Genomic DNA, 15,174 nt, shown 5'->3' on the forward strand with positions numbered 1-15,174 from the left:
GGCTTGGCTTCCTTAAGTGCTCCTTTAGCACCTTGATCATCCAGTGGCCCGACGATTGTTTGGCAGGCTTCCTGCTTCTGATGAATTTTTTAGTAGTTCAAAAAAAAAATAAAAAAAAATAAGCAAATAGGCTGATAAGGGAGGTGGAAGATTATTTCAAAAGCCTGATTTCCTGCTTAAGCTATCTAATTGCCTTCTCATATCAGTGTGGTGCTGTGATAAAATTCAACTTTTGATAATTAATGATGACATTCCTCCTCCCCAAATTCCCCATGCAGTTTCATATGGCAATAGTGCTCTTCCGCACTTCTCACCCTAAATTGTTCTGTAATGTGGCTGTGTCCTGTTAAGTAAATGTTGTGTTCCTCCCCAAGGGTGTCTGTTTCTCAGTGGTGGCTGAAGTAGGTGGGGTAGACACACCGCACAGATATTGTAAACTTGCTACCAGTCCAGTCCCAGATCTCATTTCCAAGTTAAGTTCCACATCTTTAAAGCCCACAATGGTCTATGGTTTGGCTATGTCAGAATGCCTGTCACTGTGCTCTCCACCATGTCAGTCTAGGAAGCTGTGCCTGACAGAGCTCAGGTTGTGATGTGTTGGGGCAAGGGACAGGCTCTGTGTGTGTCTGTGTCCATCCAGGGGGAGGGTCCCTATCCCTAGCCACAGAACTCCCTACCACAGAAGATCATCATTACCCCCATTCTACAGATGGGGAAGCTGAGGTACAAAATGACTTGCTTAAAATAATTAAAATTCAGGCTCTCAGTCCTGTGCTTAGATCACACCATTCTCTCCATGGAGCTAACCCTCCTTTCTCCAGCCCCACTTCCTTTGAGGACTCTGCTGACTCAGAATGCTCTGACAAGCTGACAGGAGAGACAGGGTGCAGATTACCATTTTGGCTTCCTCCACTGGAGTCACTTGGCGCTAGGGGCGGGGGATGCGACTTCTCCATCAGTACAGCAGGAGATGGCACGCCAGCTCCCGGAACAGTGGGGATGTAGTAAGGACCTGGGATGGAGGTGACAGCAGATGGGTATCCAGCTTTTGCTGCCTTGCCCGCTTCATACACTGAAAAGAGAGCAATAATTAGCAACAAAGTCCCAGCCCTTCCCCTCCAAGGTGTTCCACAACAGTACTCCTCCTGCTGCTCCTTCTTTGGATTTTGGTGACTGCCCAGCAGGAGGGGGTCTGGTGTGTTATGAATGGAACTCAAGAACCAGTGGATTTCTCTGAGCTTAGAAGGAGTTCCAAAAATGGTAAGGGACAGCTTATTCTATGCTGAAGGCCCTCAAAGCATGGTTAGTCAAGGGCATTCAGCACATAAATCTAGGCTCCACTTAATTTCTTGTTTGGGTTTGTAGCAATTCATCCTGAAGACCAGAATGGGACTCTCAAGAGGCAAGCTTACTCCAGAGGCTCATGAACCTCAGCAAACCTGGCCTGAGATTTGGGTTTGCAATGGAACCTGGCCTTGTTTCAGGTGTTTTGCATGACTCTAGTAGGCAGCTGCTTTGCAGCGTGGGAAGGACACATACCAGAATGTTCTCTGCTCTGCAGCCACAGCACAAACATAGCTGACAGGACTGCAGCTTCAGGATGGGAATGTGACACTAGAGGAGCAGGCCCAGTTGCCAGCACCTCGTTGGCAGGAGACTTCTGGGAATTACATTCTTAATTAACTCAGAGCATTCGACCATTAAACTATAGGTTGGGTGCTTCATTCTTAGTAACAGGCAATCTTTAGTCAAGTGGGGCACTCAAGATGGGGAAGGGTATGAGCAGATTTCCCTCACACATAGCAAAAGGGATATGGGAGGAGGCTTCGCACTTTGGTCCCTGATCACTCACATGCCCGTGGACAGCAGCAGGAATCTGGACAGCAGGGGCAGCGGACGTAGCAGCAGCAGCTATGTGGGCAGCATTGGCACCAGCAGATCCCAACCAGGAGGAAAAACAGGAAAGCCCCCAGAATCACCAGGCCCACAAACACCCACTCTGGAAACCAAATGAGAACAAATGGTCAAAGGACACAACAAACAAAAAGTAAGCAGCAGGATACGGACCCTGGACTTCAGGAAAGCAGACTTTGACTCCCTCAGGGAGCGGATGGGTAGGATCCCCTGGGGGACTAACATGAAGGGGAAAGGAGTCCAGGAGAGCTGGCTGTATTTCAAGGAATCCCTGTTGAGGTTACAGGGACAAACCATCCCGATGAGTCGAAAGAATAGTAAATATGGCAGGCGACCAGCTTGGCTTAATGGTGAAATCCTAGCGGATCTTAAACATAAAAAAGAAGCTTACAAGAAGTGGAAGGTTGGACATATGACCAGGGAAGAGTATAAAAATATTGCTCGGGCATGTAGGAATGAAATCAGGAGGGCCAAATCGCACCTGGAGCTGCAGCTAGCAAGAGATGTCAAGAGTAACAAGAAGGGTTTCTTCAGGTATGTTGGCAACAAGAAGAAAGCCAAGGAAAGTGTGGGCCCCTTACTGAATGAGGGAGGCAACCTAGTGACAGAGGATGTGGAAAAAGCTAATGTGCTCAATGCTTTTTTTGCCTCTGTCTTCACTAACAAGGACAGCTCCCAGACTGCTGCGCTGGGCATTGCAACATGGGGAGTAGATGGCCAGCCCTCTGTGGAGAAAGAGGTGGTTAGGGACTATTTAGAAAAGCTGGACGTGCACAAGTCCATGGGGCCGGACGAGTTGCATCCGAGAGTGCTAAAGGAATTGGCGGATGTGATTGCAGAACCATTGGCCATTATCTTTGAAAACTCGTGGCGAATGGGGGAAGTCCCAGATGACTGGAAAAAGGCTAATGTAGTGCCAATCTTTAAAAAAGGGAAGAAGGAGGATCCTGGGAACTACAGGCCGGTCAGCCTCACCTCAGTCCCCGGAAAAATCATGGAGCAGGTCCTCAAGGAATCAATCCTGAAGCACTTACACGAGAGGAAAGTGATCAGGAACAGTCAGCATGGATTCACCAAGGGAAGGTCATGCCTGACTAATCTAATCGCCTTCTATGATGAGATTACTGATTCTGTGGATGAAGGGAAAGCAGTGGATGTATTGTTTCTTGACTTTAGCAAAGCTTTTGACACGGTCTCCCACAGTATTCTTGTCAGCAAGTTAAAGAAGTATGGGCTGGATGAATGTACTATAAGGTGGGTAGAAAGTTGGCTAGATTGTCGGGCTCAACGGGTAGTGATCAATGGCTCCATGTCTAGTTGGCAGCCGGTGTCAAGTGGAGTGCCCCAGGGGTCGGTCCTGGGGCCGGTTTTGTTCAATATCTTCATAAATGATCTGGAGGATGGTGTGGATTGCACTCTTAGCAAATTTGCGGATGATACTAAACTGGGAGGAGTGGTAGACACGTTGGAGGGCAGAGATAGGATACAGAGGGACCTAGACAAATTGGAGGATTGGGCCAAAAGAAACCTGATGAGGTTCAATAAGGATAAGTGCAGGGTCCTGCACTTAGGACGGAAGAACCCAATGCACAGCTACAGACTAGGGACCGAATGGCTAGGCAGCAGTTCTGCGGAAAAGGACCTAGGGGTTACAGTGGACGAGAAGCTGGATATGAGTCAGCAGTGTGCCCTTGTTGCCAAGAAGGCCAATGGCATTTTGGGATGTATAAGTAGGGGCATAGCGAGCAGATCGAGGGACGTGATCGTTCCCCTCTATTCGACATTGGTGAGGCCTCATCTGGAGTACTGTGTCCAGTTTTGGGCCCCACACTACAAGAAGGATGTGGATAAATTGGAGAGAGTCCAGCGAAGGGCAACAAAAATGATTAGGGGTCTGGAACACATGACTTATGAGGAGAGGCTGAGGGAACTGGGATTGTTTAGTCTGCGGAAGAGAAGAATGAGGGGGGATTTGATAGCTGCTTTCAACTACCTGAGAGGTGGTTCCAAAGAGGATGGTTCTAGACTATTCTCAGTGGTAGAAGATGACAGGACAAGGAGTAATGGTCTCAAGTTGCAGTGGGGGAGGTTTAGGTTGGATATTAGGAAAAACTTTTTCACTAGGAGGGTGGTGAAACACTGGAATGCGTTACCTAGGGAGGTGGTAGAATCTCCTTCCTTAGAAGTTTTTAAGGTCAGGCTTGACAAAGCCCTGGCTGGGATGATTTAACTGAGGATTGGTCCTGCTTTGAGCAGGGGGTTGGACTAGATGACCTCCTGAGGTCCCTTCCAACCCTGATATTCTATGATTCTATGAAACTGTGAAAGGCAAGGGCAAGGACTCCAGCCGGAGGGGTAGGGACAGAACAGGCATGTGGGCTAATAGAAGGAGCAGGATCTCTCCTGGTGAGAAGTAAGGAGACAATAGGTCCCTTCTACTGTCTACACTGCCATCAGAGGTATGATTACAACATGTGTAGATACACCGGAGCTGGCTGTCATCTAGCGAGCTCAAAGACCAGCAGCAGTGAAGGTGTGGCAGCAGGGCTGTACAAGCCCAACCAGGACCATGGGTACATATTCGAGTGGCTAGCCCGTGCTGCCAAAGCTTCACGGCTGCTGTTATTCAAGCTAGCTAGATCAAAGCTAGCTTGGGTACATCTACATGTCCTGCAGTCACATCTCGGAGACAGCAGGTGAGAGGCATAGAGACAGGCTCCCTCTCACTGTGCTGGACAGAGGAGGTGCTGTGGGGTGAACAGCATGGAGGCACTAGCCCTACTCTGTTCTTGTGGGACAGAATCCCCTTTGACGGGTTAGAAGCTGAGCAAGACAAACATCATAAAACATGTTACACAAACATTTGTTTTCTCCAGCTGCGTTTGTGCCCTGTTTGTGCATGCTCTACGCCAGCATTCTAGTTTTAATTACACAAATGGTGGCAGAAAACACACTATAAATAGCCTGGTAAATGAGCCAAACAAGGCTGTGCCTGCCCCTTCACTACTAGGCCCACGCACACCATTATTCTTGTGAATGTACTTGGAGAATATTACATTCAGCGCTGCATCCAGCCAGGAAATCTGACAGCAGCCACATTTTTCTACCACTGATGCCTCAAGAGAGCTCCATGTGGCCTAGAAAGGAAAAGACTAAAAATGTGCTAACATTCCCTAATCTCCCTGATCCATTCCTCTCTAAGAAACTTAAAGGCCCAGTGGGTTTTTTCCAAGTCCTCATCTCTTTTAAAGGAATGACATTCATTCAGTCAAGGAAAAGAAACAATGTCACATGACACAAGCAACCAATCGCAGCTCAGCAATACAACTCAAATTTAAAATCTGTAGCAGCAGTTTCTCTCAGTGTTTCACAATCCATCAATAAAGGGAAAAAAGCCTGTCGGGGAAAAAACTCACCAAATCAATGTGAGAAGACTGGGATCTGCTGGCAGACATTCCAAAAGAGGCTAGAGTCATGAAGTACATTATAGGTTGCAACTCAGCTCTAGCAAGTGGATGTTTGGAGTCAGTGCTCCTGTCACAGGGGCCTTGGATTTATAGGGAGATCTTTGGTGTGTACCAAGTTAGGGACTTGCTTAAGTAATGAGTATAAGGAAACAGCAAAAGATGCTGCTGGATCCATTACAGACACAAATCAAGGTGTTTATCTAGTTAAAAGTGTGATTCCATACTCCTTTTCCTGATACAGCCATTGTTATTTCCTCACACAGCAGTGCTGAATATGAGCAAATTCATACAAACACTAAGGTTACTGTGGTTACCATTTCTGAGTTGCTTATTGTCACTTAAACCTGTTCAAAGCAGGTATAAAAAGCTACCTGATGAATATACTAGCATTTTACATCTACTTTGCACAGGTGTAAATGGTGACAAAAGGTGCAAGAAATTGGAGAATCAAACCTTGTTGAGTATATTTGTTGAAAAGACTCCTCCTACTACACTGAATCCTCTGCTGGCTCTAATGTTATGGCTAACATTAGGGGTCTTTACCCTCTTTTCCATGTGTGTGTCTGGGACAGATTATTCCCCCTTCATGTGCACTTAGAGCTGCTCTTGTGTATGAAAGTGGGTATGAGAAGTCTATTTTGTGGGGAGACACACACTTTGGTTTAGTGCCCTCAGGTTTCAGTCATTTCAGACATACCCAGAGCTGAATGCTTTCTCATCTCTTCCCTCTGAAAGACCATCTGATGTAGAATCTTGGACTAGATCCTCTATGGGGTTGGGAAATGCTTAAAAGTGGGATCCCATTAATTTGGATAGTAAGGAATTTGTGCAGTCCAGAAAATCCTCAGGCCCCACCCCAACTATCTGGCTGTAGATCTGGCTATCTGGCTGTAGATCCCCTGATAATGTAGCATTACCGCACAGAAGAACAGCTCCCACAGCTTGGTTTGGCCTAGTATCCCTCCTTTAGCAGGGATGCCACATATGTGCAGCCTTCGGTGGCTGATTTTCATAGCAGTATCCCATAACATAAAGTTAGGCCTTTGAAGAGTACTTCTTCTTGAGGGCATATAGGGGTGCATCCACACTGTACTCTGTAGATGTACAAGGGTGCTAAGATATTACGGTATGGATAAAATGGAGTTGCCGCGATCATGGTGGTGTGGCATGATCACAGGCATACAGCTTGATATAAAACCTCTTGTAAATAGACTTCTCCACTCTAGTGCTGGGCCTGTCTCTCAGCTATTTCTGTCTTTTGCATCCCTGTGTTACAGCCCCGCCCTATCCCCAGCATGAGGTTTGATATTTCTCAGTGCAATATGCACTTCGAACAAGCGACAGTCTATCACAGAATACAGAAGACGCACACAAGTAAGAAGGAAATTAATGTGCAGTGCAGCGGAGGGATGGACAAACAAGGCGAGAGGGAAGGTGGGTCAATAAAGGGTTAAATGACTGAATACCTGGCATAATCTCCACAGCAAAACTTGGCAAGAGATCAGCAAGCAGCCCTGTCCTGCCTAGAAAAGACAGAAGGAGGAGAACAGGGAGAGAGGTTACTGCAGGAAAAACACACTCCCCAGCCCCTGCCTTAGCTTTCAGCCCCCTTCCTCATCATGGGATTGACCCACATATGCTCTGTGAACTATATGGTTGAGGGATTTCATCACCTCCACAGTAATTGGCCCTGCTCAATGCCTGGTGGCTGTCTATGTATCTGTCTGGCCTTGATTTGACCAACTGGGCTGGGGGGGAGGGAGAGAGTCAGGAATGAAATCACTCCAATCTAGGCAGAGGCTTGCAAGAAGGGGGTCCATGCGGCATGATTACAAGGTGATGCCTGCAGGGTATTGTTCTACACTCACACACACTACACGTAGGCATGCACACTCACACACAAACACACTCATCTGGGGGCTTGAGTGATTCAATTTTTAAAGAATAATTTTACTGGCATAAAAAAGAGAGAGCGTGCAAAAGACCATAGCTGGCTGGATTAGAAAAGGGTTGACCCCCCGTGCCTCCTACAAGTAATCCACATGCATACAGTACATGCACATGTGATGTTTTTCCATATGGGACACTGCAGCTGACAGATAGGTTCACAAGAGATGCCATAATGACTATATGGGGTGGGGGTATGACGGGATGTCTGTATAACCTGGAGATGCTTTGAGATGTAGAGCCAATATCCAAGTGAAGCAAACCAACCAGGAAAGGATTTCTGTGAAACCTCACTGGACCTCTTGCTTTTTCCATTTGAATTTACAGTGAATGTGACAAACAAAATCCAAGCCCTAAGGGCAACTCGGTACCTCTTTGTTTTGGAACTGCATGTATGAAATGTAGCTAATGCACAGCATATGTCCTGAATGTAGGTAAAGTATACTACAGACATATATGTATATGCCAGTACATATACAGAATGCCCCTGCATGCATCTGTGCTGTGTGTATATTTATATAGCACCAACAGTTTGCTAGGTTATTTACAGATATGCAGGAAGGAGAAGAGCTTGCAGTCTGAACAGACATATATGGGGGATGGAAAGTAAGGCAGGCAACCAAGTGTAAGTCAGTTAAAGGTGGTATAAAGTCATCTTTAACACCCCCGCCCCCAGGTTTTGCACTGAGCAGAGCTCAAACACAGTGATTAACTGGACCCAAAATCCTTGGTTTCTAGTCTCTCCCTGAAGCATGTTAAAATCAACTAGAATCTCACTCTCCACTTTTCATTGCTTCAGCAGAGTGTCTAGAGAGAGAAAATCCACACAAATGGTTGCTGGAGCCACAGAGAACATTCTAAATTCAGGCAGTGCTTTGCAACCCATCAAAGCTGTTCTGGTACTCACTGTAAAACCATCAGTCCCAACGAGCTCTCAGAGTCTTAGCAGAAGATGTAAAGATGATCCTTCAGATAAAGTGTTCCTTATTTATTATTTTAAAATAGGGTTCTATCCATCAGTCTATGGCAACATTTTCATCAATGTGTCCAAAGAATTTCATGGAATTCAGGTAGTCCATTCCCTGGAAGTACCAAATGTCCAGACTACTCTCAGTCAGCATACACGTATATCTGTGTATTGTACACAAGACATGGGCCATGCATTGTATGTGTCAGATGTGTGCCAGATAACTCTTGCATGTCACAAGCATGCTCTACACATGCATACCGGATGTATGGCTCCCATCACAAGTATGCTATACTCATACATGCTCCACATGCTCATCAAATATATGCCTTATTTACACACAAGAATCATATGCATGCAAAATGTATTTGCAGGTACAAACACACATTTACTTTGCACGGCTGCAGAAAGCATCTCTGTCTCCTGTTTGTTTACTCTGCATGCAGGCAGTGACATCAGAGGTACAAGGATGGTAAAATATGAAGAGATAAGAGGGCGATACACCAGTTGGGAGCAGGCACTGGCCTGGGTAACTCCATCTCACAATGTAGTGCCTCTCATTTGAAGCCCACCCTAAAACCTGAGCTCCCTGCAGTAGTTCTGGGTTTTATGGATAGGTGCTTCACGGTTCCAAGGATGTCCTGGTAAAACCACAGCTGTACGATGTGAGAGGAGGCAAATGTCAGAAACCATGCTGCTGTTGGAAATCCTAAATTGTTGTGAGGACAAGCAGGACAACCATTCCATGCAATCTGTGCAACAGTTTACTCAGTTAGACCCCTTCCATAAGCACAATGTGACGTGTCTGGATTTAGGAGGAGAGAGAGTGGATCGCTTCACCATGCCAGAAGGGCAAATAAAGCTGGAATCTTGAGAATTCAGCAAAATTCCCACCTTCACATCAGCAGGTTCTGCATTACCTCTGCACTCAAGGCTTTCGCCCCACTTCTCCCTGTCTGTGTGAGGGATTCAGTCTGTGAAGGAATTCACAAAGCCCTCTCAGGAGAGGCCAGTTCAGTGAAACCCAGGGCAGAGGCCACAACTGAACCTAAACCTGTTGATGTGAATAGCCCAGCCGGCTACCAGAAAACAATACACTGCGTGACTGTGCCTCAACTAACTTTCAGCACTTTGATTCTTTCCCGGGGCTGAGTTAATTCACTGATCGCCCGTCTCTCAGTGCCATGTAACTTCCCCCCTTCACAGACCCTCCCCCTGCTCCTCATTTTTAATAACGGCTGTTAAGTAGGCTAGGCTGCAGAGAAACATTTCAGCTGACCCAGCCGCTCCTGTTCATACCAGTGGTTACCACAGCAACGGCTGGGGGAGGTAGCACACAGGCTTGTCGTGAATGCTCGCTAATTGAAGGCCGACTTTCCTCCCACAGTGATGAGCAACAAGTGAAGCAAAAATATACAGCAAGAGGGAGGGATTAGATGGCTCAAGGCGGCAGGGAGTGAGGTATAAGATTCTTTCACCTCTAGGTTTAGCTTGATTCAGGCCCAGGATGATACTGACAAAAAGTGTCATGCAGGAAATGAATTGGGGGCATCAGCCTAGTTCCTAGGGAACAGGCGCCCCAGCAGGCCACCCCAATTGGGATTAGCTGCCTGCTGCTCCCATGCGCTGAAGTCTCAATAGAAAAGCCAAGGACTGAATGGGCCACAGAGCTGTACTCCCCTCTGCCCCCCTAGACGAGGTGGTCAGCCTGGCACAGGTCAGTGAGGGGAAAGCTCACAGTCCCTGACCTGTCCCTGTCCCGTGAATAAACACCAGCGCTCCATATCAGGCTGGCTCCTTCCATTGGCACCAAACTCATTTTTTTAAAAGTAAGCTTGGAAGAGGGAGAGTGGGGGCTAGAAAAGAGCTGTCAAGGAGAAAACAGTTTATTCAAATACCCTGATAAGAGGTCGTCCATTTTTGTTGCCTATTTATTATTGCGTGGCCTGTCTCGGAAAGCGGACTGTGGGCATTTTGATAAATGGATTGAAATGGCTGTCTAGTTTCAATGTCTCTTCTGTAAATGCCTCTATATCCACAAGGACTGTAACTTCTTATGCTAGCACCCCTCAGTGAATCCCAGCAGACACCTCAATGTCTAGATGGCCCCATTTTCCAGGATTATCCCGGATGGTTTTATTCAGAATAGGAGTTTGTCCTTGTGTCAATAAAAATCTGGGACGTGTTGGCGCTGTCTCTATTCCCACCACACTGCTGATTATGCTTTCCACACAAGCAACTCCAGCAGCTGCCTCTCAGTTGTTCCCTCAGCATGCACCTGCTGCCTCTCGGGCACAAGCGGAAGTTGTGGCCACTCAGCTGCAGCTGAGAGGCACAAAGACTAGAGTGGCAGCACAAGCACAGCAAGGGGCATCACCAAGTGGGAGGAGGATCTTTAGCCCTGTAGACAGGCTCTGGTGTAGAAGGACTGGGGAGGGAGAGGAAAATTGGAAATGAGGATAAGCCAAGAGAAAGCAGCGCAGACCTGGAAGGTGGGGAAGAAAAAGGGAAGGAGAGAGGAATGCTAAAACCAGAGGGAGGAGAGAGAGAGAAAATGAAAGAACTTAAGAACTTAATATGCAGGTTTCAGAGTAGCAGCCGTGTTAGTCTGTATCTGCAAAAAGAAAAGGAGGACTTGTGGCACCTTAGAGATGAATGAATTTATTTGAGCATAAGCTTTTGTGAGCTACAGCTCACTTGATCGGAATGCATCCGATGAAGTGAGCTGTAGCTCATGAAAGCTTATGCTCAAATAAATTTGTTCGTCTCTAAGGTGCCACAAGTCCTCCTTTTCTTAATATGCAGGATAGATGATACACCCAGGAGAGGAGCAAGAAGTTAGGTCTGACCTGGAGACAGAGGAGACAAATAGCTGAATGGAATGGGGTCTATAGAGAAGAGGGTAAAAAAACAGAGTTGGAGAAAATAATGAGGGAACACAGGGTTAAGTACTTTGAAGAGCAGGAGGAATCAGGGATGGAAGTGAGTGGCAATATGTTCCCTTTGGGGGGATTGATGCTCTGATTCCCCCCAATAGCAGTGCCTCACTATTTCCTTCCCAGTAGCAGATGAACATGCTATTGTCGTCAACCTGTGTTACACTCAAGGGGCCCTGGCACTTGAAGACTGACCCAGTAGAGGCATCAGAAAGCGGAGTGGAGAAAGCGTGGCTCTCATAAATCGGAGGCTCTTCCAAGGCAGCTGCTGGGAGATTTATTGGGAGAGTGTGGCCTTGTAATGAGTTCCTCCTTGCTCCCTCTGCAAGCAGTAAACTTTTCTTTTTTCCCCGTCCCTCTTTTCTCTGTTTGTCAGTCAGAGGGAGAAACAGAGGCAGCCGTTCTCGGAGATCAAAGCTTTAGCAGGCAACAAAGACCTCCAAAGAGGCTGTTGCCATGGAAACCTTAGTAGCTGAGGCCTTTTAATCGTGCCATTCTCCTTTGTTAGCAGCGTGTGGCTGGGGCTGACAAATAAGAAGGAACGGTGTTGGGGGGGGGGGGGAATCCTTGGCAACAAGTAGTATTTCTAAATGGCATGAAATAAGTAAGGGGGGGGGTGTTGGACAGAGCTTCAGGAGAGAGGCAGCAATGCTGCATGGGTGCGCAGTGGAAGGATCTATGGGAAAGCAACATCACACAGGAGTTTAGCAGGAGAAGACACCCTTGGTGCCCTCTCCAGGCACCACAGCACTCACAGGTGCGAGTACAAACTGGTCTCATTTGTCTTGTCCTTTGTAAATAATTTACTCCTTGCTCCTGCCCACTTTATGGTTCTCTGGCCCAGGCAGAGCTATGGGTAAGAAAGTCTTGGTTATAAAGCTGTTTGTGGGCCTTCCTGGGCTGAATTCTGGGCCTCTAGCCTCCTGTGCATGCCAGTGACACTAACACATCTGCCAACTACTGTGACAAGCAGGCTGGGATGTTATTGGCAGCTCTTCAATGGAATAAAATGAAATGCTACAGCTGTCATCCTGTTAGGGCAATTTCCCGCCATGAACTCTCCCCTCCCTGGATTATAGACGCTGATGTGGGCTCAATCTCTCTTGGGGCAGAAGAGACTAAAGCTGGCACTGCTTATAACAGGTAAAATAAGTCACCTTATTGACTAAGAACATAGCAGAAAGGTCCAACCACACACACACAGCAGCATGCATTGATTTACACAACAAATACATTGGACAGGTAGGTAGCTATTATTACAATGTGGGTAAGTATATAAGTAGGTATATATATCTACAACTATGCCTCTCTGTGTATATTAGGCTAGGAAGAATCTGATTTTTATGCTTTATGAATTTTGACAGGTAACATAAATTACCAAATTTTTAGTTTATCAACTTTAAATGTTTGCTTACTAACATGGGATTAAGAAAACCCCAGATGCTAATTGTTTAATTTAAAAAGTAATGACTGGAGAAGTCTAGGCTTCTAGGAGATTCATTAATAAAATACTATCTGATAATTGTGTAATTCATGTTGTGTTAATTGACCTGCCAAATGGAACAGAGAATAAAAGAAGTCAACAGTTGTCTAGCAAAGCAGTGTGGTCCATTAGCTAGAACACCAGACTGCCAGTAGGATTCCTGGGCTCTACCCCTGACTCTTCCAGAAACTCACTGTATGTCTGAGAACTAGTCATCTTAACCTAATCTGTGCCTAAATTCCCCAGCTGTAAAATGGGGATCATATTTAATAACCTGCATAAAGAGCTTTGAGGTCCTCAGATGAAAAGGGCTATAAATAATAATTATTTTATTACAAGTGTAGTACATTGTATATGTTTAATAGAGACAGTAGGCTTGAGCTACAGAAGTCACTTAGCCTAGCTAAAGGGTCCTGATCCCCAAGGAAAGAACATGAATTAAACTAGCATCACCAAAACCCCAGGATGTCACTGTGATGCACTATATTAGTCCTGACACTGCAGTATGTACAGTGCCTAGCACATTGGGACTCTGATCTCTGACTGGGGATTCTAGATGCTATCATAATACAAATATTTAATAATAATTTGTATTAATACTCTTTGAATACTCATCCTGTCCTTATTCTAGAGTGGGTTCACTTGCTCCCAATCTCATTCCTGCCTCTATAGCAAAACACTTTTTTCCCACTGATCTCCTTAGATAAAGGCCCTGATTCAGCAGTCCATGCCCATAAGTGCTTTGCTGAATTTTAGGCACATGCTTAAATCCCACTGGCTTTGCTGAACAGGGGATGGATTTAAGCACATGCTTAAATGCTTTGCTGAATTGGGACCCAAGTGAGAACAGCCAGTGGAATTCTACAGTGCAACGAGGAGCTACCCTTATCTTTGATATGGAAGTGTGACCCAGGGACACTAAAAATCCCAGCCTGGCTGCTCAGATCAAGATGGAAGATTGCAGGTGCAATCTGCAGTCTCCATGAGCTGTATATGTCCATATAAAGACACGCGCAGCTGCAATCTACTCCATTTTATTCAAATTATAGTAGAAGCAACTGCTGAGCTCCTGAGGTTGCTAATGAAGCCCTTGGTTGGGCAAAGTTTGCGACCCTCTGCCCTTAACTATGTAAATATCACTGTATTTTTGCCGCCTCCCAAATCTTCCTCATGTTGTTATTGATGTCAAATGATCTTGTTGAGCTGCATCCTCCCTTTAACCTGCATACTTCCTATGCTTCTGAGGTTCAAATCTGAGATATTTTTCCTATTTCCTCTTAAGCACTCATTGGTCTCCTCTCTTATTCTGCCCTCCCCAATTTCCATTTTCGTCAACTGATATGATAAGGAGGTAGAACTCCTGCTCCCCTCACAACCTCCAGCCAATGTTTTAAAAGATGCAGCGACCCCCAAAATAAGCAATGTACAGTGGATTTTAAAAGGAAATGTCAATAGGGAGTAGATACTGTGCATGATGGGAAACCCAAACTCTCTCAGACATCATCCCTTTACTGTTTCAGCTGCTCCCAATAGGGAGTCAGCCTTTCATCTGATCAGCAAACAGCAAACAAAATGCATTGAGCATCCCCTAGGATCGCAGAAGTTCTCAAATCTACATTTATATTCAGTCTGTCCTTGCAATTCACTAATATCCAGGAGAAGTGGAATGGTATCAGAATATCCCAGAAAGTTCCAGAATATTAAAAATTATATTTCTTTATTGCTGGCTGCCTACCTCCTGCATTAAAGGGCACTGTCTTGCTTTCAGTCATCACCACATGGAGAGAGAGAGAGAAGGAGAGGCAGGAAAAAGAATAAGAAGAGTTGGAAGGACAAGGAGACAGGGAGGAAGGGAAGGTAATTGGGATGTCACTGATACACATACATAATGGGCTTGATCATTCTGCCTGATGACCAACACCCAGGAGAGGAAGCGAATGCAAGCTGCTCCAACCAGCCTATGAAGCAGAGCAAAGTACACCCAGAACAAGACTGCTCTCTTGCTCTTGGAGAACCCATTGAAGTGCACTTTCCTGCTGTGCAGGTGCTGCACATAGACAAACGGACAACGTGCAACGACAGAAAACAGGCTGCCTGAGCTGCAAGTTTCTCACAGTAAAAGCACAAAGGACTAGAGCAGTGTGACGGGACGTATCAACTCCACACTGATGAGCTGAGGGTTAAGCAGCTGGTCTGGACGCAGGAAGTCAGCCCCCTGGCCTTTGCTGGGCAGGCTCCCAGTGACGGGAGCATTCAAAAGAGAGCAGCTCAGCCCAGTGTGGGCTGACCAAGGAGGAGAGCAGTCAGGTGCAGCAGCATTCTGCCAAGAAGCTGCCAGGACTGGGCCTCCTAACCAAACCACTGGAAGCACATTGACCGCAGGAACTGAGGATGACGATTTGCTGCCAACAGGGGAAGGGGCCCCAGAGATGAACCTGGGAGAGAGCCAGAAGGGATCCC

General features: G+C 46.3%; 1 protein-coding gene across 9 annotated transcripts in view; it reads right to left on the bottom strand.

Moving 5' to 3' along the window:
• Positions 1-15,174, bottom strand: part of ILDR2 (immunoglobulin like domain containing receptor 2) — a 51,682-nt gene that overhangs the window by 13,614 nt on the left and 22,894 nt on the right. For 6 of the 9 annotated variants that reach the window (XM_074972096.1, XM_074972090.1, XM_074972130.1 and 3 more), the window contains 3 exons: positions 6,848-6,904; positions 1,853-1,999; positions 896-1,072 (listed from right to left, as the gene is read on the bottom strand). In XM_074972096.1, coding sequence (XP_074828197.1) covers positions 896-1,072; positions 1,853-1,999; positions 6,848-6,904 — 381 coding nt within the window. The remainder of the gene's footprint in view (positions 1-895; positions 1,073-1,852; positions 2,000-6,847; positions 6,905-15,174) is intronic. The other 3 variants (XM_074972120.1, XM_074972113.1, XM_074972139.1) reach the window with 2 other exon arrangements.

The sequence above is a fragment of the Natator depressus genome, chromosome 1 (genome assembly GCF_965152275.1).
Source record: "Natator depressus isolate rNatDep1 chromosome 1, rNatDep2.hap1, whole genome shotgun sequence".
In the NCBI taxonomy this organism is placed as follows: Eukaryota; Metazoa; Chordata; order Testudines; family Cheloniidae; genus Natator; species Natator depressus.